The following is a 26,493-nucleotide window of genomic DNA, read 5'->3' as shown; positions in this document are numbered from 1 at the left end:
ATTGTGAAGAATTAAATATATACCATTAGAATTCATATTCATCAATAAAATTATTTAACACTTTCAATTTCAAATTAAATTGTTAACATTTATTATTTGATGTTTTCCCTTCAAACGTAATGTTTTGAATTTCCATCAGAATTTTAAAGTTTATTTCCCTGTCCCAAAGTTTCCCTGAGGTTTTTAAACTTAATCTCAAAGGCATGATGTCTTAAATATTTTAAAAGACTGATAGATAATGCATTTTCTCAAAGCCAAATATATTCAGTTAGTGACTTATAACTCTTTCATCCAATAAAACTCAGTTAATTTGTTAAATAGGAGAGAAAATCAAGACTTAACTTCAAGACAAAGTTGATTCTCCTAAAAACTTACATAAGAAGAAACATTTATTGCAATAAATATATATTTCTTCAGTTACACTTTACTCATTTCATTAAATGTCTTAAATATTAAGTCATTATGTTTATTTTATACGGTTATATATTTAAAACAAGTGCCTGAAAAATATATGGCCAAAAGAGGGCTGTGTATATGTCTTACCTAAAAGCTTCGAGTGTTTTAAGGCTAATTTAAATGTTCAATGTACATGTCTTACCCAAAAGCTTTGAGTGTTTTTCTTCAGATACTTATATACACTTCAGAAAAACATACAAGTACACTGACTATAGGTTTGTATATGTCTTGTGTCTAAAACAAAATAAAATCAAATCCTTAACTTAAGTTTTTTTTTTACAATTTCTAGTGATACAGAATAAAGTTTATAATTATATACAGTAAAAAAATTTCGAAACAGAATTTTTATGACCTGTTTTTAAAGAATATTGCAGGCAAATTAATGTACAATCAAAATAAATCACCATATTCTAAAAAGATATATGACAAATTTTATCAGAAGAGGTATAGCCATATAATTATTTTTTATACATATATCATTTTTCTCTTGAAATAAGCAAAAAAAATAACAGGGGAAATAATCAAATTAAATTTCATAACAACAGGAAGAGGAAGTGAGTTATTTCCCTTCCATATTTTCATTTAAAACCAAAAGAGGAATTTCCAACTTTGTCAAACAGAAAGTCAACACAATATTTTTTTCTCAATTATTTTCAAGACGTACTGATGCTGTCAAATACAACTTTAAAAGTAAGTTCAAATTTATCTTTAAACACATAATTTTACATTTTAATAAATACAAATGTACATTATTTAAGAAAATATTCAATGTAAATATGCAAATTATCAAATTAGTTTGTGTTTGATTAAAGAGTCTTCAAAGTCATGTTAAAATATTGAGTCATTATGTTTATTTTATATGGTTATATATTAAAAACAAGTGCCTGAAAATATATATGGCAAAAAAGATGGAAAAGTTAAATGTCTTACCCAAAAGCTTCAAGTGTTTTTCTTCAGATATTTATATACACTTAGAAAAACATACAAGTACACTGACTATAGGTTTGTATATGTCTTGTGTCTATTTTATTCAAACTCTTGACAAGTTTTTGTATCATTTCTAGTGATACAGAATAAAGTTTATTTATACAGTACAGAATTTATTAAGACCTGTTTTTAAAGAATATTGCATGTAAATTAATGTACAATTAAAATAAATCACCATATTCTAAAAAGATATATGACACATTTTATCAAAAGAGATATAGCCATATAACTATTTTGTATACCTATATAGTTTTTCACTTAAAATAGGCAAAAACAAATTTAAACAGGGAAAAAAAATCAAATTAAATTTTATGAAGTGAGTTACTCCCCTTTATATTTTCATTCAAAACCAAAAGAGGAAGTAAAAATACTAAACTTTCCAACTTACAACCTTGTCAAACAGAAAGTTCAAAACATAGTGTCAAATATAACTTTCAAAGTAAGTTTAAAATTTATCTTTTTAAACACAATTTCACATTTGAGTAAATAACTTATTTCAGAAATTTATTGGATGCAATATTAATATTATATTATTAATTTAGTTAGTGTTTGATTCAAGTAGCTTCCAAGTTAAGCGTCTGCTTCAAGTTACAATGTAATATAATGTTAATTTAAAAAAAAAAAAAAAAACTGAAAATTTATCAAACTTATAAACTATATATTGATGTATCAAAGCCTTAAATAATTATCATAAATGTAACTCTGAAATGCAAAAAGCTAAAACTATTTTAAGGGACATAATTCAATTAACTACTGATAAATCGTTTTTTTTTTTAACAAAAATGGAAAAAACAAAGTTTTTTTTATAGTAGTAAAGTTTTAAGTCACAACATAGTGGAAGTAAATCCACCATAACAGAAACTTTTAGTAAAAATTTGCATCAATAAAGTATTTAGAAAATAAAACCTTATAACAAAACCTGATTCTAATAATAAATTAAAGTTAGGAGAATAACAAAACAAATACATGTAGATAAAGGAACAAATCTATACAATATCATTATTATTATTATATTATTATTATTTTATTATTATTTAATTGATATCTACCTGAAAATTTCATAATATCAATACTTGCTTTTCCTTTCTGTTCTAGGACATCAAGGGCAAATAAGCAACAAATAAAAGTATGTGACAAAATAAATTTAGTGAGTGACTTCAACATTTTTCCTTTTACTAATATATTACAGAATGTTTCAAGAACATGAGTACAGAGAAAACCTATCATTGATGTTATCAGAGGTTTTAGATGACATTGGTGTCAATGAAAGAATGGTGATGAGAAGAAGAAGACATTACATGCTGAAAGAGACTTTGGAAAATATCATGTACAGGTTAATTGATACATTCAACATGACTCAATATTATCTAGGTAGTCAGAGTGAAGGTACAACTACTAGAGGACTTGATTCAGACGTTGATATACTAGTCTGTTCCCATGTTTACAATATAATACAAGACTGGTCAGAGTGGGAACATGGCAAGAGAAACTATCTCATGATACAGGATGAGAACACTACCCCTGGTTATTGTTTCTTACAACTGCTCTTACGTGAAGTACCTCTTCCTGCCACTTACATTCCTAATGAACACCATATAACTGATAGAAGTGGAAGAATATTGTTTAAAAACACAGTATTACATGGTATGGTGCCAGGTGTTGTAGAGCATGGACCATCACTTGCTAGACAAGGACAACATGGACTATATGATTCAGACCATGTGTTAGCTTTACCCTGTAAATCCTTGCATCAATCAGCATCAGGTTTGTTAGATAGACAAGGTATTGGCAGATGGCCAACACAAGACATGAGAAGATATGCAGCCAGTACTGGGTGTTTTGTAGTTCCAACTGGAAGTAAAGTCAGTGTATATCCTGAACTGGAATGGAGAATATCTACAACATTGGCAGAAAGATGTCTTATCTTCAATCTGAATATAACACAAATAAGGTGCTATGTATTATTGAAAATGATTCTTAAATCCTTCCTTAATCCTCAGGATGAAATCAATATATCAAGTTTCATGTGTAAAACAGTTCTATTACACTGTATAGAAAACACAGAGTCAAGTATATGGACAGAGAACAATTTATTTATATGCTTAACATACTGCTTATTAGAATTACATAGCTGTGTACAGAATGACCGTTGTTCACATTTCATTATCAGAGAAAATAATTTGATGGCAGGGCAATTTACAGCTGAAAAAAAACATGAACTATTAAAAAAAATAAGTGATTTTTTACAGAATGACAAACAAAAGTTACTTACAATTGATATTGATGATCTTGGTCATAGACTGCAAGTTAAACTGAACATGGTACCAAATGGAGCATATCAATATCTATCTTCTATTGAAATGAATGAACATTTTATGACCTCAGAATATTTAAACAAAGCATACGTTAAAAGCTTAAATCATATGCTTGTTTTAAAACATTTACAAAATAAAAACATTCGAACAATGAAGCATTGTATAGGTAAACTAATTACTTTCAATGTTAATGGTAATAGATTAGATCAGGCTGCATTCAAGTTTCTAGCACCTTTTCTTTTTACCACCTTTGGATCTATCCTAGCATCATTCAGCATTGGTGAAAATGATCAAGTGTCACCCCGAGCATTGGTTTGGCTATCAGCTGGTTTAAACTCAGATATATCATCTAGCAGACTCAAATTGGCTTCAGTGCTTTACAGTACAGGAGATATGGAGAAAGCTGAACTAATTCTGAGACACACTGAACAACAATATTACTCTTATCCTGTTGTACTTATCTGTGGCTGCTGGGATAAGCCTCTACCAGCAGTAACAGCAGAATACAAGAGGGTCTGTGGTGAACAAAGTGAGGACTGTATCAAACATATTACATCATTCTGTGTCAGATTTATACAGGAAGAGATCAACTGTGTTCCTCATGAACTACAATATGAAATGTTCAGATCTACACAAGATGACAGGATACATAGAGATCAGCTTATAGACTATTGGATGGACTGGGCTGTAGTTGATTCTCTACCTTTTCTATACTTCCTACACTACAAGATCTACAGGCATCTACAAAGACATCAAGATCAAAAACAAGCACTTAGTAAACTTATAAGAACCATAGTAACTGATGTAAACCTTTCACATAGAGAAACAGCCTTAAACATCTTAGGGCAATGTATGGAACAAGAAAACAGACCTCAACACGCATTAAACTGCTACCTGCTTTCTCTTCAACAAAGGGCAAGAAACAATGTAGCAATCATACATATATGTAAGCTCCTTTCTGGCTTATTGGCTAGCCAATAATAAGGGGTCAAAAACAGTGACAGTGTTACAAATTAAGTTTTTAATGATCATAATTATACTGCTTGTTTGTATCAAACTGACTCAGATGTTAAAATTATGCCTGTCATCATTCTTTCTGTAACTTTTTAGTTTCAAATAACACAATCAAAGTGAATGTAACCAAGTTTTTAACTTTTCACTACACATTTGAGGGTCTTTCAGTTATACTTTCATACGAATTAGCAACTAATATGTGACATGATATTTATAATCTTATACTGTCATAAAGTATGAAATAAAAAAAATAAAACTGTATTGACCTCTTACTGCCTTAAACATTTCTAAGTATTCTTTTTAGGCTTTTTCTTAGACTTTACTTGAGAAGGTCTATGTCTTTAAAAAAAAAATTTGGTGGGCGTGCTGAGCTAAGAGATGCATATTGAATTCATTTAATGGCCTCTTACATTATCACGCAATAATAAAGGGTGGCTGCAATTCTTATGTTTCAACCATTGAATGCAAACCCTAAACAAATTTTAACTTAACAAACTTTTGTAATAACTAGAAATTGTCGCCGAAAACCCCGACACATGCTTGTCAGAAAATGTACTATTCAGCTAATAATTTTGCACATACTGAGAAATCATCAAAGCCACAGAATGATGTAAAAATTGTTAAATCGAGTGGCAGCCGTTTTATTTGTAAAATAATATTAGATACTTCCAAATTTAAATCTGGGCAAGGATATTCCATTAAATTATTAGTGAAAGGGTGAATCTATTAAACATACATGTGTGTTATGCTGTGATAGAGGAAGAATTCCACTACTCATTGAATGTAAATATCTTATTCTAGTTCTAGAATTCATTTAAACACTCATTTAAAAACTCAATATTTGATATCTTTTGATATCTTTTATTGATATCATTCTATATTCTATATTCACAATAACTTCCCTCTGTCCATTGATACTATTTTCATACTATACAGATATTATTCTTATAATGATATCCATCTTGTTTGTGTTAATATCATTTATATTTCTAATGACATTAAAGATTTGCCCTGAACCAAAACATTAGTGTCCATTATCCTAGATATCTCAGCTTATATCTATAAATAATATACTAACATCCATTACTAACACTGATATTCAAACCTCAACTTCTTTGATGTCATATTAAATTCATAATCATATATGATTTTGTCATAGATTTCTTTTATTTCATCTATATACAACATAGACATGTCATAATACATGTCAGTTTTACAACTCAAACCTTGATTTCTTGTCCCAGCCTGATCCACATTCATCTTTCCTTCTTTAATATCCAAATTTTGATTTTATTCTCTAATACTCATATCACATATAGCTTGATATCATTTTGATATATTATTACATCAAACACAGACACAAGTCCCATTTAATATCCTTTTGATATATTATTACATCATACACAGACACAAGACCCATTTAATATCCTTTAGATAAATTATTACATCATACACAGACACAAGACCCATTTAATATCCTTTTGATATATAATTACATCAAACACAGACAAAAGTCCCATTAAATATCATTTTGATATATTATTATATCAAACACAGATACAAGTCCCATTAAAAATCATTTTGAAATATTATTACATCATACACAGACACAAGTCCCATTTAATATCCTTTTGACATAATATTACATCATACACAAGTCCCATTTAATATCCTTTTGATATATTATTACATCATACACAGACACAAGTCCCATTTGATATCCTTTTGATATATTATTACATCATACACAGACACAAGTCCCATTTAATATCCTTTTAATATATTATTACATCATACACAGACACAAGTCCCATTTGATATCATTTTGATATATTATTACATCATACACAGACACAAGACCCATTTAATATCCTTTTGATATATTATTACATCATACACAGACACAAGTCCCATTTAATATCCTTTTGATATATTATTACATCATACACAGACACAAGACCCATTTAATATCCTTTTGATATATTATTACATCATACACAGACACAAGTCCCATTTAATATCCTTTTGATATATTATTACATCATACACAGACACAAGTCCCATTTAATATCCTTTTGATATATTATTACATCATACACAGACACAAGACCCATTTAATATCCTTTTGATATATTATTACATCATACACAGACACAAGACCCATTTAATATCCTTTTGATATATTATTACATCCTACACAGACACAAGACCCATTTAATATCCTTTTGATATATTATTACATCCTACACAGACACAAGACCCATTTGATATCCTTTTGATATATTATTACATCATACACAGACACAAGACCCATTTGATATCCTTTTGATATATTATTACATCATACACAGAAACAAGTCCCATTTAATAGCTTTTTGATATATTTTTATATCAAACACAGACACAAATTCCATTTTTTATCATTTTGATAAATATTCAACTTCCTGATATAAATCTGTAGAGCCTTTATACAAACAAGTCCCTTTTGATATCACTTTGAAATATCTCTAAAGACCCCACACATATATATAAATCCAATTTAACATTTTGATATAAATGTATCACTCAAGAGTCTAAAAACTTTCTCAGTTCATTTTGATACAAGTACATCTAGAGGAGCAGTTTGTTTAAACATTGTGTTTATATTCCACAGAAAATTGATGTAAATATAATTACTTCTTTTTTTTGCATAAGAAGAGCAGTCTGTTATTAACTACAATAAAACTTAGAAAATATGTTTTCCAGACACTTTTTTCTGACTAGTCAATGTAACATAAGTGGAACTCAATTCACTTTAAAACTAAGTTATGACAGTATTGTCATTATCTATTCACTTGTCAGACAATTCATAACACATCAACCTAATTTTTTGTGTGCCTCTTCAAAGAAATTATCAAAAGATTCTCTCTATTTTTACACAACAATTTTAAACCTTATATGATATATATACGAGGGTTGTCCCAAAAGTCCGTGACAAATTTTATAGCATGTTCATTTTTAACGCCAATAGAAAATAATTCACACATATAACCGTTAAGTTTATTATTTAACATTACAACAAATCATTTACAAAAAATTTACCCTAATTACTTAGAAATTGCAGTATTAACGACATTGGTTTGAGTTGCCGGCGCACGTCAAATAATTTACATTTTGTTATGAATAGGCTGAAATTAATAACGTATATTTCAAATATCTGATGATGTGTCTGCACCATGTCATGTTGACTTCCTAGATGCTGCTATGTTTAAATCATCTCTGAAAATTTTAGTTAAATAACTTAAGAAACGAAAAAGATACGAATAAATGAAAATATCTCATATAAAATAGGAAAGTTCAAATGGCGACGTTCGAAGAATTTGCGGCGCAGTGAACATGTCACTCAGGTTTCATGACTATTTCTAGATGACACATGTTACGATTTTCAACAAATATACCAAACAGAACAGTTTAGCAACATATTCTGGGCATTTGTGTACAAAAGGCATGAACGGAACCAGAGTTTTGCGCTACAAAAAGCCAAAATAAGGAAAACACGGATAGGAAGACCGATCTTCGTCGCCTTTTTCCTACAGCTAAAAACAGGTGTAACGAGACCGGAAGTTCGCGTATAGCAAAAATTAATGTTTGCCATCCAAACATTCAACAGACATTAACAACCACATGATTTAAGTCAAAAATTGACGATTTATGGGTACCATTATTGTGTTGAAAACCATTGAGAGTATTTGAGAAAGGCACCTTATATAGATTTAACGCCGTCTTTGACGTCGGACGTGCACCGCTATTCAGTTAGTTGCCATGGTGTTTATGGCATATTTTTGTTGTTTGTTGATATTTATCTATGAAAATTTGTGAAAATGTTTAAATTATATGGGTTTATAACATATTAAAATATCAAATTCGTATCTGTTTTTATTTAGCTTTTAAACAATCTTGTCACAGAATATTGGGACAACCCTCGTATATACAGTTACATTCCTCCATATACAGGGCATCAGTCTATTTAAGACCATACTTGTGGGGTTTATATTTAATGTGGGGCATACATAAGACCTCACAACTCGCACGAAAAATTGGCACGCCATACCCGGGACTCGAACCCAGGGCTCGACATTAACGGTTGTCCGACTGCTCAGGACAACCAAAAGTTTGGTCAGGGCAAGTGATTTCAAAAGAACTTGTCCGACAGGGCAAGTGAAAAAAATCATAAGTAAACATATTAAATTCCAATATTATGACCAATAATCCTTTCAAATTACAATTTCAATCTTAATTAGACTTAATTAGAACGAATCACATTTGTGGAGACGATAAATAACGAACCTCACAGCAGGGGCAATTGTACATGTACACAGACCGGTTGTCTGATGTATATGTCAAAACTTGATTAGCATTATTAATTATGTCAACACCTCTTCTTATTAAAGGTGTTCAAACCCTGTTAAAGTTCAAATCACAACCTTGAACTTAAAGTTTACTTTAGCTGTCTAAAGATTTGCCGATTTCTGGCTGTTTATTTTTGCCGTTAAAATCTAAAATTTATCGTATATCCTCAAAGAAAAAACGTTTCTCCTGTAGATAATTGTGAAAATAATAACAATTCATCTACAAATGTGTTACAGGGTCATATCCACAAGGAAAAAAGATGTAAATTAAGAAAGTAAAAAGAATACAAAATCGGTAAATGAAATTGTCACATATTTTCGCGACTTAAGGCGTGGTAAACAAAAAACCTACAAAGTTTCTGTCCACAACTTTATAAAAATTCTTTTATGAAGAAAGTTCTTTATCTAAGTGATTTTTATATATCAAAATTAAATGCACAAAACTTCTTTTTTTTGTCACAATAACCATTTTTTTTAAATTTTTTTTTTCTTCAAAATACATGTAATTGAATTACTGAAAACATTTTAAAATCTTGTTTAGCCCCTTTTTTCTCCTTGTATTATGTCACACCTTCCTTCTATATCCAACCAATTTTAGTAAAAAAATGAGTATGATTTTGTCACAAAATGTCTTAATTTCTTAAAATTATAAGCCTGTACGGCTTATAATGAAACCCATGCATGATAAGAGTATAAATAAACCCCATTTTCATAGATTGCCAACCCTTTTTCTCAAACCTTACTTATAAATGTAGGGTTGTTTTCAACACTTTACCGGTTTAGGTCAGGGCAAGCAAGCTTTGGGTCAGGGCAAGTAATTTTCAAAAGTACTTGCTCTGACAGGACAACCAAATAAAAAAGTTAATGTCAAGGCCTGCGAACCACAACATTTTTCTAATTTTAGCCCCTGTGACCTAGTTTTTGACCTAGTACTCAATCTGTGTTTCATTGAGACAAACATTCTGACAAAGTTTGATGATGATCCAATCAAAACTGTGACTGCTAGACTGTTAACAACCCAATTGTTGACGACGCACGACAACGAACATAGCCCCATCACTATACCTCACCTTGACCACTTCGTGGTTAGGTGAGCTAAAAAGAAAACAGTGTTGAACATTTTTTATTATCAAGCAGACATCAATGATGCCATGGAGTGTATTTTATAACTTGTGCAATAATAAAGACAAATACGGTCATTTGTCAGAATAAAAAACAAGAGGGCCATGATGGCCCTGAGGTCGCTCACCTGTATATAGGGCCCCCCGACCACCTCCCCCCCCCCCAACGTTGCAGAGCCAATTTAACCCAAGGGCTTTTATTTGCACAAACTTGGTAGACACCCATAAGAAGATGTTTCATGCTAACTATTTAAGCTCTAGCTCATTGGGTTTTTTAAAAGAAGATTTTTTTAAAGTTTTTTACTATACACATATAGTTAAAAACAATGACACCCTGGGGCCGGGCCAGTTTTGACCCAGGCTTTTATTTGAACAAACTTTGTAGACACTTACTAGAAGATTTTCATGCTTAAGCCTTAATATCTAAACTCTAGCTATTTGGGTTTTTTCAAAGAAGATTTAAAGTTTTGCTAAACACATATAAAGAAAAATCATGACCCCGGGGCGGGGCCAATTTTGACCCCTGGGCTTGTATTTGAACAAACTTGGTAGACACCTATTAGAACATGTTTGATGCTCAATATCTTTAGCCATAGCTCTTTGAGTTCTTTAAAAGAAGATTTTTTAAGTTTTTACTATATGCATATAGGGAAAATCAATGACCCCCTGGGGCGGGGCCAATTTTACCCCAGGGCTTTTATTTGAACAAACTTGGTAGACACCCATTAGAACATGTTTCATGCTAAATATCTTAGCTCTAGCTCTTTGGGTTCTTTAAAAGAAGATTTTTTAAGTTTTTACTATATGCATATAGGGAAAATCAATGACCCCCCGGGGCGGGGCCAATTTTGACCCCAGGGCTTTTATTTGAACAAACTTGGTAGACACACACTAGAAGATGTTTCATGCCAAATATCTAAGCTCTAGCTCTTTGAGTTCTTAAAAAGAAGTTTTTTAAGTTTTTACTATATGCATATAGGGAAAATCAATGACCCCCGGGGCGGGGCCAATTTTCACCCCAGGGCTTTTATTTGAACAAACTCGGTAGACACCCATTAGAACATGTTTCATGCTAAATATCTTAGCTCTAGCTCTTTGGGTTCTTTAAAAGAAGATTTTTTAAGTTTTTACTATATGCATATAGGGAAAATCAATGACCCCCCGGGGCGGGGCCAATTTTGACCCCAGGGCTTTTATTTGAACAAACTTGGTAGACACTCACTAGAAGATGTTTCATGCTAAATATCTAAGCTCTAGCTCATTGAGTTCTTTAAAAGAAGATTTTTTAAGTTTTTACTATATGCATATAGGGAAAATCAATGACCCCCGGGGCGGGGCCAATTTTCACCCCAGGGCTTTTATTTGAACAAACTTGGTAGACACCCATTAGAACATGTTTCATGCTAAATATCTTAGCTCTAGCTCTCTGGGTTCTTTAAAAGAAGATTTTTTAAGTTTTTACTATATGCATATAGGGAAAATCAATGACCCCCCGGGCGGGGCCAATTTTGACCCCAGGGCTTTTATTTGAACAAACTTGGTAGACACTCACTAGAAGATGTTTCATGCCAAATATCTAAGCTCTAGCTCTTATGGTTTTTTAAAAGCAGATATTTAAAGTTTTTTCTTTCAGTTGCCATGGCAAGCAGAGTTTTGCATGGAATTAAATTCTTTGAACAATTTTTAAAGGTGACCACCAAAGGAACATTCCTGTGAAGTTTGGATGAAATTGGCTTAGTGGTTTATGAGGAGATGTCATTTAAAGTAAAAGTTTACGGACGGACGGACGGACGGACGACGGACGGACGGACGACGGACGGACGCCGGACGAAAAGCGATCACAAAAGCTCACCCTGTCACTTTGTGACAGGTGAGCTAAAAATAAAATGTAAGATTAAATGTATTTATAAAAAATAAACATTTTCTTGTGAATTAAGTGACATAATCATTCAATATTTTAAGCACTATTTTTAAGGTGGTCAACTAATTTCTTTTTTCTTTCTTTTAAGTAATACTACTTTTGACTATATAGAGAACTACTTAAATACAATCAAATCATCTATTAATATTTTTTTACCAATCTTTTGCCTTAAACACACATGTATATACAATTAATGAATTTTGTTAAATATATGTAACTTATTTCCAAAGGAAATAAGAAATTTTTCACAGAAATATAATTTAAACATTCCACTAAAATTGACTACCTTTAAATAATTTGCAATATTCATATACATTTTTCATAATAGTGAATTTTAAAATATATCATAATCAAAGTATTAAAGCTATGGTACGCATTCAAAGCAATAATTACATCAGAGTGGTCTTTCTTTCTTCACAAAGATAACTTTAAAAAGCCACGACTTGTCCAGCACTCTTAATAAACTTTACATGAAGCTTGCATGTTATTAATAAAAAAAAGGGTGCCATAGTCACAAAATACGCCCGTTTACGAAAAAGCTTTAGATGGAGATGGGGGCATTATGGATAAGTGTTATCTAGCAAGCAAGTTTTTATTCTTGGCACTGTGTTGTTAAATGAACCTTAAAACAAATCAATAGGGAAGATATGCACAGAATGTGTGACCTTGACCTTGGTCGCAGGGACCTGAATTTTATGCACGGCACTCAGCCTCACAATGATGAACATTTGTGCCAAAATTATATTGAAATCCCTCTTATGCATGTAGAAGTTTTGCTCCAGACAAGTGTTTTTCTATGAGCTCTAACTGTGACCTTCACCTTTGACCTAGAGACTTGGTTTATGTGCAGGGCACTACGTCTCATGGTGGTGAAACAATTCTATAAAAGTAACATTAAAAATTCCTCCATGCATGTAGAAAATATGCTCCGGACAACATCTGGATATTTAATCATCTCCAGTGACCTTGACCTTGCAAATATTTAACCTAAATTAAATGTGTAACACCTGTAGTCATGGATAGTTACCATTTGTGCTACAATCCATCAATAAATGATGACTAAATGGTCCCTATAACCATCTTCAAATTTTATCTGAAACTTTGACCTCTATGTGTAAACTTGACTTGGTCGCAGGGATCTGAATTTTGCATGCGACACTCAGCCTCACAATGGTGAACATTTGTGCCAAGTTATATTGAAAACCCCCTATGAATGTAGAAGTTTTGCTCCGGACAAGCGTTTTTCAATGAGCTCTAAGTGTGACCTTGACCTTTGACCTGGAGACCTGGATTCATGCATGGAGCAATACATATTTCATGGGTGGTGAGCATTTCCATAAAGTATTATAAAAAATTCTTCCATACATGTAGGATATATGCTCCAGACAAAATCTAGATATTTCACCATCTTTAGTGACCTTTGACCTTGCATATATTGACCTAAAGTACATGTGTCAACAGCCGTAGTCATTGTAATGACCATTTGTGTTACAATCCTTCAATAAATGATGATTAAATCGTCCTATACACATCTTCATATTTTTATCTTTTTTTAAACGGGCGTATAAAAAGTACATGTAATTTAATAACTAAAAAATTCTGATTTTAAGATTTTATTCTAGGGAAATACATTTCATTACAATTCTTAATCTTTTGAATGAGCTGAACTGATATTTACTTGAAAATTAAAATATAATTAAATTTCTCTATGAGAAAGTATTTACATTTGATAAGGTAATTACTGTATGATCTTTATGAACAAATACCAAGTCTACAGAACACCATAGTTATCACAGTTAAGTATTATCTTGACCAATGAATGAAACATGTGTTAAATAAATGTTACATTCTTTAAACATACTCAAGTCCAAGAAAAGAGGATTATTTCATGCCCTTTGATTAAATTCTATTTTTAGAAAATAGATCAAGGGGAGTAATTGTGTAAGTCATTTATGAACAAAGTAATAACTTTGTTGTCTCCCTTTGATTAAATTCTATTTACAAAATCTGGATATTTCATCATCTTTAGTGACCTTGACCTTGTATATATTGACCTAAATTATATGTATCACAGCCATAGTTCTTGATAATGACCATTTGTGTTACAATCCCTCAATAAATGATGACTAAATGGTCCATATACACATCTTCATATTTTTTATCTGAACTTTTGACCTCTATGTGTGACCTTGACCTTGGCCGCAAGGACCTGAATCTTGCACGCGACACTCCGCCTCACAATGGTGAACATTTGTGCAAGTAATATTGAAATCCCTCTATACATGTGGAAGTTTTGCTCCGGACAAGCATTTTTCAATGAGCTCTCTAAGTGGTGACCTTGACCTTTGACCTTAGAGACCTGGTTCATGTGCGCGACACTGCTCCTCATAGTGGTGAACATTTATATGAAGTTTCATTAAAACCCTCCATACATGTAGGAGATATGCTCCGGACAAAAATTGGACGCCACCTGCCCGGCCACCCGCCCGCCATACGGACCCGTTTTGCTTTTTTCAAACGGGCGTATAAAAATTATGAAAATAAGATACAATAAAATATTATAAATATCCATCAAAAAGGTTGGGAATGTTTGTTTTATGGAGTTTTATGCAAGTATCGTATAGAACTGCACGCACATAACTATCAATATACTCTGTGTCATGTTTTTTATGCTACATACTGTAAAATATGGCCGCAATTTGCGTTTATCTGATATAAAACAAATTTTAAGTGACATTATGCCCACATAAGGGTGCATAGTGAGTGAACAGGTAAAAGTTAAAATGAGATTACATTTTGCAACATTTACTATCAGTTATATAAGTTTCTTCGCATAAACGATAAATAACTCATGTGGCCCCAAGGAAATTTCTGTAAATATCCATCGGAATTTACATGTAATTTTCAATTTTTAAAAAGAGAGGGGAAGTCTTTTCATATATTTAAGACAGATTTATATTATATTCTAAATATTTTCCAATATCAACTGTTGGTCAATCACCATTACTGCAGATATATAGTCAATTCAGCTCAACTAGACCATGAAAAAATGAGCATAATGTCACTTTAAACCAAATGATAGTTAAGAAAAAGACTTTACAGAAATAAAAGGCTGTGATGACCAAAGCAGACATACTGTAATCAAATTTAGTTAAATTTTTATATATATATATATATATATATATATATATATATATATATATATATATATATATATATATATATATATATATATATATATAAACGGGCTTTCTAAAAAAGAGCCGTACCTATGATCATTAAAAATTTTTACAAGACTGATTCACCCTTAAATCTGACAAGAGCCCGTCAACATGTCTTTGATGTAGAGTGCTTACAAATCATGGCTTTTCACCCAAAATGTTTTATAAACAGGCATTCCTTGACAAATATTGGTTTGCCTTTTAAAAAGCTACAAAGCTTATATTTTTCAGTAAGCATAGAATAGTGCACATTTCGTTAAAGGCAATTTTTTTTTAAGTTAAAATCTGGTGAGATTTTTTATTTGAGAGTTTTCTTAGAAATAAAATTAAAAGTAAACCAACAATTATCCGTAGAATGCCCTTACTCTAAGCGTTATTTGAAAAGGAAAAAAAAAGGCGGGGAAAAAAGGAAGGAAAATACTTACTCTTTCAATGGTGATGCCCCAAGTGGCGACACCTGAGGATCGCGCAGCTTGGCCAAGGTCACAGCTGTACCAATACCTCTGATCACAATACCTGACTCGCCTTCCAGATCAAAGCACTGCTTGTAACTAAAATAACAATAACTTAGATAAACAACTAATCAGATGAACTGGCCTCATTACAAATGAGGATAATTTAAGACTGAATGCTCGGACTTAAATTTTGCATTGAAATACAGCGTGTTTCAGAACTTTTTATTTTTATTTAGTTTTATTTTTTTTCTGGAACATCCTGTACATTCAGAATGAAAATATATATTGGTTTAAACAAGAGCTGTCAGAAGCGCACTGTGCTTGACTATTCTCAGTGCTTGAAAGTAAAATAACAGCCTGGATAATGTAGAATTTATGGGGATAATCATGCAAAAAAGCAAATCAGAGTTACGGAAATTGAGCTATTCATGTCAAATTACAGAGAACAAGTGGGTGAAGTTTCAATCCATTCCCTTCAGTAGTTTCGGAGATATACATAAAACTGTAAACACTGGAAAGGTCCACTTCAGTACTACCCGAAAAGCTTCATTTTTAAGATTCACCGCTTTGGCAGAATCTCAAACATAACGGGGCACCTTGGTAAAATATCAATTTTCCATTAACTACCAGAAAAAAGCTTTTTTAAAGATTCAAACCTGTGACATAAAGAGGAAAAACCAAGCAAAAAGGGGAAAGGACCAAGTTATACTCAGTTTGTGTCCTTAACTGCTAAGTTATAGAGAACATATATACAGAAACCCTAAAGAACATCCAAAACAGCAAAATTGAAAATGCTGAAGACTTGGATTAACTATTCATAGACAGTACTAAAAAGTGCAAGCTACCGTCCATGCAAAGCCGTGAGAACCTTCTACTTCTCCCTGTCTTTGCCAAAACTTACCCAATTACAGCACTGCCTCCCATTTCAAGTACCTTAAGGCCAATCTTTCTGGCAAGTTGCCCTAAAAATAATTAAAATAAAACATTAATATGAATACAATGTATTTTACATTGTATACAATGGAACAGAACTTTTATGTACAATAATAATAAATAAATCTATTACACACATTTAGATTTTCTTTTGTATTTCTATCATCAAGCATATGGTTAAAAAAAAACACCAATATATAGATAAAAGTCACTTCAATACAATAGAAATATCAATATCTATTGTTTAATGTGCTGGTTTTTGGGGTTTTTTTTCTTCTTGTATTATGTCACACCAATATAGTAGAAGTTATATGGCAAGTTTCCAGCTTAGAGTAGCAGAGGAAGACCCTTCTTATATATTTTAAGGTGCGTGTATAACCACTGACATTCCATATGCTAGCTGAACAATACTCTATTGCTTGTATGCCCACATTATACAAGATTTGAGCCGCGTCATGACAAAACAAACATAGTGGGTTTGCGACCAGCATGGATTCAGACCAGCCTGCGCCTCTGATCAGGGTCCATGCTGTTCGCTTTCAAACGCTATTACAAGTAGAGAAACTGATAGCGAACAGCATGGATCCTGATCAGACTGTTGGTTTTGTCATGACGCGGCTCATTTATTCTAAAATGAAAACTTTCAATTCAATACTCCTAGCTTACTCAGTCATTATCTCCTATACTAAAACGTTATTGTAAGTTTCATCTCTAGCAGTTCCATTTGTTTTTGTTTTTTACAATAAAAAGTTTAAATACAGCACAAATTATATAAGGACAAATATTTTTTGTCAAAATTCAAATGCTCTTCTTCATGTAACAAACAAGTGGTAGTGACAGGAATAGTCACAAATACACAGTCCTGCCAATGATTTCTCTACAACATGCGAGTAGAGTGACAATAGTTCTGTGAAATTTCTATTGAAACACAAATAGAAAATTGAGTTGCGCCATGAACACAAATAGAAAATTGAGTTGCGCCATGACAAAACCAACATAGTGCCTTTGTGACCAGCATGTATCCAGACCAGTCTGCACATTTGTGCAGTCTGATTAGGATCCATGCTGTTCGCCTACAAACCTTATTACAAGTAGAGAATCTGGTAGCAAACACTATGGCTCCTGATCAGACTTGGCGGATGCAAACGCACTATGTTGGTTTTGTCATGGCACGGCTCATTAATGTAGGAGTTGTGCGAAGAATAAAATTGTTTAAACCAGCTTGCCAACATTTACAAATCAAATAATCAAATAAAAATAACTTTTTTCCATCTGAAAACCTGGTTAAAAAAACCAAAAACAAGCAAGAGCTGTAGGTAGGACAGCAACGCTCGACTATTCTTAGTGCTTGATAGTAAAAAAAACCCAGATTAAAAGGTAAAATTTTCTAAGTAAAGGAAAACGCAAAATTGTTCTTTAAATCCATATTACAGTTATAGGCCTTGGAGAGAGTCCTATTATGCTCTCAAAGAAGAGTATAAAATTTCAACATGTTTCAAAGACTTATGTCAATCAATTTTGAAAATATTTGAGGTATTACAAAAACTTTAACATAAATTCTAAGTCATAAAAGGGGCACAATTCTGTCAAAATGCTTGATAGAGTTACCTCCTCCTGTCTACAGGTTGGGGTAATGATGGTGAACAAGTGTGCTAAGTTTCAAAGCCATATGCCATTTGAAAATATTTAAACTATTACAAAAACTTTAACAAAAGTGGTTACGCCGACGCTCGGGTGACTACAATAGCTCTACTTATTCTTATCAAAATAGTCGAGCTAAAATCGTTCAAGGTCTACCTGACATTTTTGAGAACAGCCTTTGTCTGGCCTCATTTGAGGATCTTGGTGTCCTAATTTTGTCAATCCACTGGTACTCGGGATCGTCATTTACCACTAGTTCCTCAACAAAGCCATGGACATACTGAAGCCGGTAACCAGATGGTACCTCAGCAGCTGAAGAAGATAAGGAATGAAAAACCCCTTTTCTTTAAAAGTCAAAGAACACAACAAAAGCAAAGTTTTCTGAATATTAGCCATTAAAAAAAAAAGTACATTTTCTGCTCTGTTTGTTTAAACAGTGTTTTTTGTAGGGGTGTCACAGTCAGAAAATAACATTTCTGTTTAAACAGCAACCATAACCAAGTTAAATGTTTAACCGACCATCCTTAGATTTTTAATTTTAACTTTGTTTCTTTATGACTGGATATGACATTTTGTTGGTATTTTTGTTGTATCATTATTTTCCGTTTAGGGTCGTACCCTACTCGATCTGATTGGGAAAAAAAACATTGTTGAGTAAAACTAAAATACAAACAAATTGTCTTATCTTGTTAAAAACACTTAGGTAATATTAGAATCAATTTAAAACTTTTTAGCCTCTTTGTCAAAAACCAACTTTGGTTATCTGTTATTGTATTTTCTAACCGGTTTTCAGCTAAAACCTAACCGTAACCATTTAAACAGATATTTGTTACATCCCTAGTTTTTGGACAACAACCTGTAAATCTTTGCCAATTCTGCTTCAGTTCTATTCCGAATATAAGCATACCGGTATCATTTGGTTTATACAGAACTCATTTTTTTGATTAAGTAATATACACTTTCAAATCCATTCCTGGAACCAACCAGTAATGGGCTATGAATGTAAAGTTTCTTGCCCAAGGAAACAATTCAGCCCCCGACAAGGTTTGAACCTATGCGGTTAGCAACCATTAGATTACTAGTGTGACATGTTATCCACTCGGCAAAGTCGCCACTTAAAATCATTTTATGTAAAAGCAGAAGAAATTTTTTTTTAAGTGGCAATTTACTATCATGATCAACATGACTTACAAAGAACTGAAAGTCAAGTGTACAAAATCTATGCTACCTAGGTAGACTTATCAGTTCTTAATAGTCTAGAAATTTCTGGAGATTATATGTATAAATGTATCTTGAGATACAATAAATAACCATGGTCCAGAGACTGATGATATATTAAAGCTGCATGCCTCCAGATAAGCCAAATATTTCAAGAAAAATATACTAATATCTTAAAGCAAAGTAAAATAATTGAAGAGTCAAGTAAAAATTTACATGTTTTGTGAGTTTAACGCATTATTTTGCATATTTTGACTTGTTTTTAGTAATTTATGCGGATTGTAAATGCCATTTGCAATATGTAAATTACTTTCTTTGCTCACTTCATGTTATTTTACTTTTAAATACATTTTCAAGATTTTTATAAAAATTTGCATGAATCTGCATTTACAAATAGCCGTTTATAAAGGGCCATATAACCTGCCAACAATCTTTATAACTAATAGTATAAAGTAAGTCAAGCATTATAAACTGAATTCACTTACTACAAAAGAACTGTATTCCACAGGATGACTGTCTGAACTTATTAAAATCACTGAACAAGTCTATCTTCACTAGAACATTTAAATCTCCACGTATACCTGCAAATACATTTAACTATCAATATTAGGAAACAAAAAAAAACCTCCCTGAACTTAAAGAACCCACAAAAAAACATGTAAAAACACAGCAACAATAAATATCAAAATTTGCACACTAAACGGTTATAAACAATTTTTTTAACAAAAACGTGGAGAAAAGTATTCAAAAAGGTTTCACAATGTAAAATATTAAGTAACTAGAGGATGCTTTTGTAAAAAAGCGCATGTCTCCCCCACTGCTGAGAATAACTGTGAATGGAAACAGGAATGGAAATGGAGATAAAAGAACAGAGTATATAAAACCAGACAACTGATATATCACTGATATATCAATAATAGTTAAATGTCCTCACTGATAAGAACTCTAGTTATCATCCGGAAATGAGAAAATGACCAATGGTCACTGTGACCTTAACCTTTGACCTACTGACCCCATAAACAAGAGGGATCATCTGCTCAATAAGACCAATCATCCTATGAAGTTTGAGGGTTGTAGGTCTAAAGGAACTCTAGTTATCATCCGGAAAGGAGAAATTAACCAACGGTAGCTGTGACCTTGACCTTTGACCTACTGACCATTAAAACAATAGGGATCATTTGATTAAGAAGACCAATCATCCTATGAAGTTTGAGGGTTGTAGGTCAAACGGAACTCTAGTTATCATCCGGAAATGAGAAATTGACCAACGGTCACTGTGACCTTGACCTTTGACCTACTGACCCCAAAAACAATAGGGATCATCTGCTCTATAAGACCAATCATCCTATGAAGTTTGAGAGCTGTAGGTCAAAAGGAACTCTAGTTATCATCCGGAAACGAGAAATTGACCAACGGTCACTGTGACCTTGACCTTTGAACTACTGACCCCAAAAACAATAGGGATCATCTGCTCAATAAGACCAATCATCCTATGAAGTTTGAGGTCTGTAGGTCTAAAGGAACTCTAGTTATCATCCGGAAACGAGAAATTGACCAAACGGTCAGTGTGACCTTGACCTTTGACCTACTGACCCCAAAAACAATAGGGATCATCAGCTCTATAAGACCAATCATCCTATGAAGTTTGAGGGCTGTAGGTCAAAAGGAACTCTAGTTATCATCCGGAAACGAGAAATTGACCAACGGTCACTGTGACCTTGACCTTTGAACTACTGACCCCAAAAACAATAGGGATCATCTGCTCAATAAGACCATTCATCCTATGAAGTTTGAGAGCTGTAGGTCAAAAGGAACTCTAGTTATCGTCCGGAAACGAAGAATGGACGGACGGACTGACGGACGGACGGACGGACGGACTGACGGACGGACAGGGCAAAAACAATATGTCTCCCCCCGAGGTGGGGGAGACATAATAAAATCAACTGATCTTAATGCCAAGGTATGCCAAATAATCTGACTATCTGGGTATGCCAAATTAACTACATGTAGCCATCTGGATATGCCAAATTATCTGGGTATACTAAAATATCTCAGGGCATGCCAAATAATTTTTTACCTAGGCATGCCAAATTAGCTGCTCATTTAGGTATACCAATTTTACTAGCTATTTGGGTGTGCCAAATTAACTTGTTATCTGGACATGCCAAATTAGCTGGTCATTTGGGTATATCAAATTAACCAGCTATCTGGGTATGCCAAATATCTGGCTATCTGGGTATGCCAAATATCTGGCTATCCAAATGGGTATCTTGTTACCAAATTAACTTTTATCTGGGCATGCCAATTTATCTGGCTACCTGGGTATATCAAATTAGTAAGTGAAAATCATACCATGCATGGTGTCATAGATGGGGAACCATCCAGTTATAACAGAGGGACTTTCCTTTACCAACAATGGATTAAGGTCAATATAAACCTTGCCAATAGCATCATGAGCACTGTATGTATCATGGTCCAATACTCTGTATAAAAAATATGAATAAATTATCATACAAATTCCAAATGACCTTGAGTCATAACTATTCGCTACTGTAATAAGTATTAGTTACTGTGAAAGACCCATAACTTAAAATGTGTACTGATTATTGATTGACAGATAAATATTTACAATACATAAATATAGTTTCAATCTGAAAAAAATAATATTGTTGATAGCTCTAATAATAACTAAATAAATTATAGATGATATACTTGGTTCAAGACCAAAACAGGACATATTTTCAGTGTCATAACTATAGTTACTGTCCAAGACCCATAACTCTTCAATCTTTACGTGAATTGTTTTTACCTCAGTTCAAGGGGCTCATCTTGTAGCACTTCATCCTCTACTTCAAATTTGAACCATTCTGAGTTCCATTGTGGGTTCAGTGACCGCTTGTAAACTTCAGTCTTCTGTACCTCACTTCCAAACTTAATCTGTAATGAAGGTTTCAAATATTTGACTTCAAATTAATAAATGTAAACCTCATTGCCAGTTAATATATTACTCTATTCAAATAGACAGTAAAAAATAAGTAGTCAACTGCAAATTCTATAATTCCCTTTAATATACCAATGTTTCAACTGAACTATTCTATCTATTCAAATAATAAATATACATATTTTCCCATAATAAATGTGCAGCCTTATTCAATTCAATGACCCTTGAAATTTGCTCTGCAACTATACAGGCTGAATTTCTCGGCCAATTTACACTATTTTCACCCCTATTGATAAGATGGTCAGTTCTATACTATAAGACATAAAGCTCATAACATCTCACCTCTACAAAAGCATCTGTCAGGTCTGTTGATCTGTCCATCACAGGTAGACCCCGTGCTGCAACAACCTTTACCTTGACCTTGCCAGGCATCTTTTCACAACTGAGTTTTCATGCTGTAATTAAACAATTACAATTATTTTGATAATTTGCGCTGCAATATCAAACCCAAAAATGTGATTGGCTAACTGGTATATGATATAAACTTGGCAACTTTTGACTAGTGATCAAGAATATTGAAATTACAAATTATCAGTCATACATGTACGTAGCTCTGGATTTCAAATTAATACATGTATCTTAAATTCCCTTGTGATCTCTATAAAAATATTCACTGTAAATTCATGTTATTCCTTGTTTCAATGGTTCTGACTATAGCCAGACTGGTTCTCACATTCAAAGTGCGACATATTTGAATATGACAAAGCCGAGAACCACATTTGACTTTGTCAAAAGATTTTGTAAATACAATAAAACAGTGATAATTATAATGTTTATTTCGCATACTGTGTTATTTACATTGAAGATCAAGTTTAAAATTGACCATGATCATGAAGAATAATATGTATTACATGGATGTATTAAAGGATAATGTGAAAATAGTGAACATGGAATAAAATACAAGGTGAGATGCATCATGACAATACCAACATAATGGGTATGCGTCCAGCATGGATCCAGACCAGCCTGCGCATCCGCGCAGTCTTATCAGGATCCATGCTGTTGGCTATCAGTTTCTCTACTTGTATTAGAGTTGGTAAGCGAACAGCATGGATCCTGATCGGCCTTTGTGGTCCCAAACGCACTATGTTGGTTTTGTCGTGATGCAGCTCAAGGTGATTTTGAGAGAAGTGTTTGGATTTTACAAGCAAACATTTTTTTATCTTGTATATTATTATAGACATAGAAATTATTTTTTTCAAAACTGCATATGTTTGGTTTTATTGATATATTTCATAAGTTTATGTGCTGAATCATCAAATATTTATTTTACTAAAGGCGTTTGGAGCTCCATACCAAAAATGTCTACGGCAGTCCTAAATAGATATGTCCTACAAACACAATTGAGCCGCGTCATGACAAAACCAACATAGTACGTTTGCGATCAGCATGGATCCAGACCAGCCTGCGCATCTGCGCAGTCTGATTAGGATCCATGCTGTTCGCTATCAGTTTCTCTACTTGTAATAGAGTTGGTAAGCGAACAGCATGGATCCTGATCAGACTGCGCGTATGCGCAGGCTGGTCTGGATCCATGCTGGTCGCAAACGCACTATGTTGGTTTTGTCGTGACGCGGCTCAAGGTGATTTTGAGAGAAGTGTTTGGATTTTACAAGCAAACATTTTTTTATTTTGCATATTATTATAGACATAGAAATATATGGGTTTTTTTTCAAAACAGCATATATTTGGTTTTATTGATATAATTATTTGATAAGTTTATGTGCTGAATGGTCAAATATTTATTTTACTAAAGGCGTTTGGAGCTCCATACCCAAAATGTCTAAGGCAGTCCTAAATAGATATGTCCTACAAACAAAATTCTTTATCATCAATGTTAAGAATGCACTGTAACCTTGTGTAACCCTTGTATCCCTGTATCCCTTATCATGAGGGGGTGAAAAATAATTAATTATGGTTTTGTGCCTAAAAAAGGATCTCTACAACTTGCAAAGAACTATCTGACTTTGTGTGAAATATCACATCCTTCAAAGGCTCACTATTCAAAACTTTCATTTTAAATTCTGCGGATAATACAATAAATATCTTGATAAATACGGTATATTACATGTATAAAATCATAGGCACAAGGATTCAAAGCTCACAATCTTTTAAAATTTGTGAATAAAAAAAAATTATTTTGTATATATTGTAGCAGGAATGCCTATCATTACATTTTACTGATAGAATCTCATAATCACAATAATGTATTAACAATGAATATTTTTCCTTAGCCTTATTTATTAATTGTCAATACATTTGGTATCTTTTCAAAATCATTCAGCCGGCACTATTTTTCCCATCTATGGTAACAGTAAGCATAACTTAATGCATTATTTCATGATATTCATGCTAGTCATATATCTTATGTAAGGTTTTATGTAATAGAGGGTTGTTAACTAAATTTAACTTAATACACTTCAATACATTTGTACAGCAAAATATTTATTCTTGATATTGTTTTCTCAATATTTTGTAACATTCCTCTTTTTGTTATTTATTTTCAAGTCATGCATTTTTCATGATTTGTGTGATTGCAGAGAGTAGTGGCTAAATAAGCCAGTATTTTCCGTCATTTTATTGCCTTGTCTACAGATACAAAAGGTAGCGTATACCTATTATCACCTGACTTGGTCATTTCTCTCTATTTTCCCTATGTTTTTTTTTGTAATTAATATTTTCATTTCGTTATACTTTAAGAAATAAATTTGATATTTTGGCATAGAAACAGATTATCATAAATCTATTTTGCAATGAAACTATTGAACTCTAAAATGCCTATGTTCTGCATATTTGAATTTTCAATTTAATCTTCAATGAACCTGGGTAAATAACTAGGACGTTAATTGTGATCTCTGTATGTCTGTTTGACGGTCCTGTTACAATATAAAATACTACAAGGTTTCGAAACGGAAGTGCTGCTGTGCGATGACTGGTTTACAATTTCTAATTAAACACTAGTTCCGGCTTTGATGAATATAGACTATAGGCAAATATGGGTACAACAATTATTGACTATTTGCCTGTCGTACTGCATCAACAATATTCTTTTAAATGTGACTGAGGAGCCAGAAATATTTCTTAAAATTTTAAACAGTCAATGCACTTCAGTTGCGTTAAAACATGGCGGCTCCGAAACCTTCTAGTACTTTATATACAAACTATAAAAAATTTTTTTTTAAATAAATTAAAAAGCATAGAAAGTTGTGGAACCGAGTGCCTATGTATACAATATGGTTTTGTTTACGATATCCGAAATGGCAATATCCGAAATATTTAAACAAGTTATTTTAAATAATATGTGAATATTTGCGTAAAGATTTACCTTCGTCTGAATATTAATAAAATGAATAACTGACAACAACCTTTATATATGGTTGACAAATGATAGAAAAACTTTAATCAGAAAATGATTTTTGCAAATCAGTTGTTGTTGTCGCTCCTGTTGTTGTTGTTGTCGCCGCAGCCGCTGAAATAATACCGTACTGTGCCGTATCATACCGTTCATAAGCAAACAGGACTTTCGCCCCCAAACCAAATCGGCCCCAGTCGAAAAATCGGCCCCTGGACGTTTCGGCCCTTGTCCGCGAGACGTTTCGGCCCCACTATAGTGATTTGCTTGATTGATTAACAACAATTAATTTAATTACAATTTAACAAGACCCCGTTCCTTTACAACTCAATTTCTGTAACCACTGAATATAATTATATATAAATTGACTTTTTATAGGTACACATATTATAGATAAACTTTCATATACACACATATGTGAAACACCGTGAATTTCGTTATGAAAGGTTTAAGATAATTATAAATTGCCT

General features: G+C 32.5%; 2 protein-coding genes across 4 annotated transcripts in view; one reads left to right on the top strand and one right to left on the bottom strand.

The window, feature by feature from the left end:
* Nucleotides 1-26,154, bottom strand: part of LOC132728363 (C2 domain-containing protein 5-like) — a 79,028-nt gene extending 52,874 nt beyond the window's left edge. Inside the window, 8 exon segments of the mRNA XM_060714017.1 lie at nucleotides 15,849-15,974; nucleotides 16,780-16,840; nucleotides 18,609-18,764; nucleotides 20,156-20,251; nucleotides 22,023-22,153; nucleotides 22,480-22,607; nucleotides 22,954-23,066; nucleotides 25,997-26,154. Coding sequence (XP_060570000.1) covers nucleotides 15,849-15,974; nucleotides 16,780-16,840; nucleotides 18,609-18,764; nucleotides 20,156-20,251; nucleotides 22,023-22,153; nucleotides 22,480-22,607; nucleotides 22,954-23,043 — 788 coding nt within the window. The 5' untranslated portion in view covers nucleotides 23,044-23,066; nucleotides 25,997-26,154.
* Nucleotides 263-5,033, top strand: LOC132728358 (uncharacterized). 3 transcript variants are annotated; one of them, XM_060714012.1, is made up of 2 exons: nucleotides 263-1,146; nucleotides 2,539-5,033. In XM_060714012.1, the coding sequence occupies exon 2, from the start codon at nucleotides 2,634-2,636 to the stop codon at nucleotides 4,737-4,739; it is 2,106 nt and encodes a 701-aa protein (XP_060569995.1). In that variant the 5' UTR covers nucleotides 263-1,146; nucleotides 2,539-2,633; the 3' UTR covers nucleotides 4,740-5,033. The 3 variants fall into 3 exon arrangements, with proteins under 3 accessions (XP_060569995.1, XP_060569994.1, XP_060569996.1); XM_060714011.1 differs by having other exon boundaries at nucleotides 267-1,146; nucleotides 2,633-5,033; XM_060714013.1 differs by lacking the exon at nucleotides 263-1,146 and adding an exon at nucleotides 1,163-1,882 and having other exon boundaries at nucleotides 2,633-5,033.
* Nucleotides 26,155-26,493: the final 339 nt, after the last annotated feature.

This window comes from Ruditapes philippinarum, unplaced genomic scaffold (genome assembly GCF_026571515.1).
Source record: "Ruditapes philippinarum isolate M1 unplaced genomic scaffold, ASM2657151v2 ctg6265_1_1_1_1, whole genome shotgun sequence".
In the NCBI taxonomy this organism is placed as follows: domain Eukaryota; kingdom Metazoa; phylum Mollusca; class Bivalvia; order Venerida; family Veneridae; genus Ruditapes; species Ruditapes philippinarum.
The sequence above is the reverse complement of the archived record's forward strand: the minus strand, read 5'-3'. Positions and strand labels throughout refer to the sequence as shown.

What these genes read in the sequence shown, in the direction of transcription:
- LOC132728358 (XM_060714012.1), top strand. Translation starts at nt 2,634, where the DNA reads ATGTTTCAAGAACATGAGTACAGAGAAAACCTATCATTGATGTTATCA.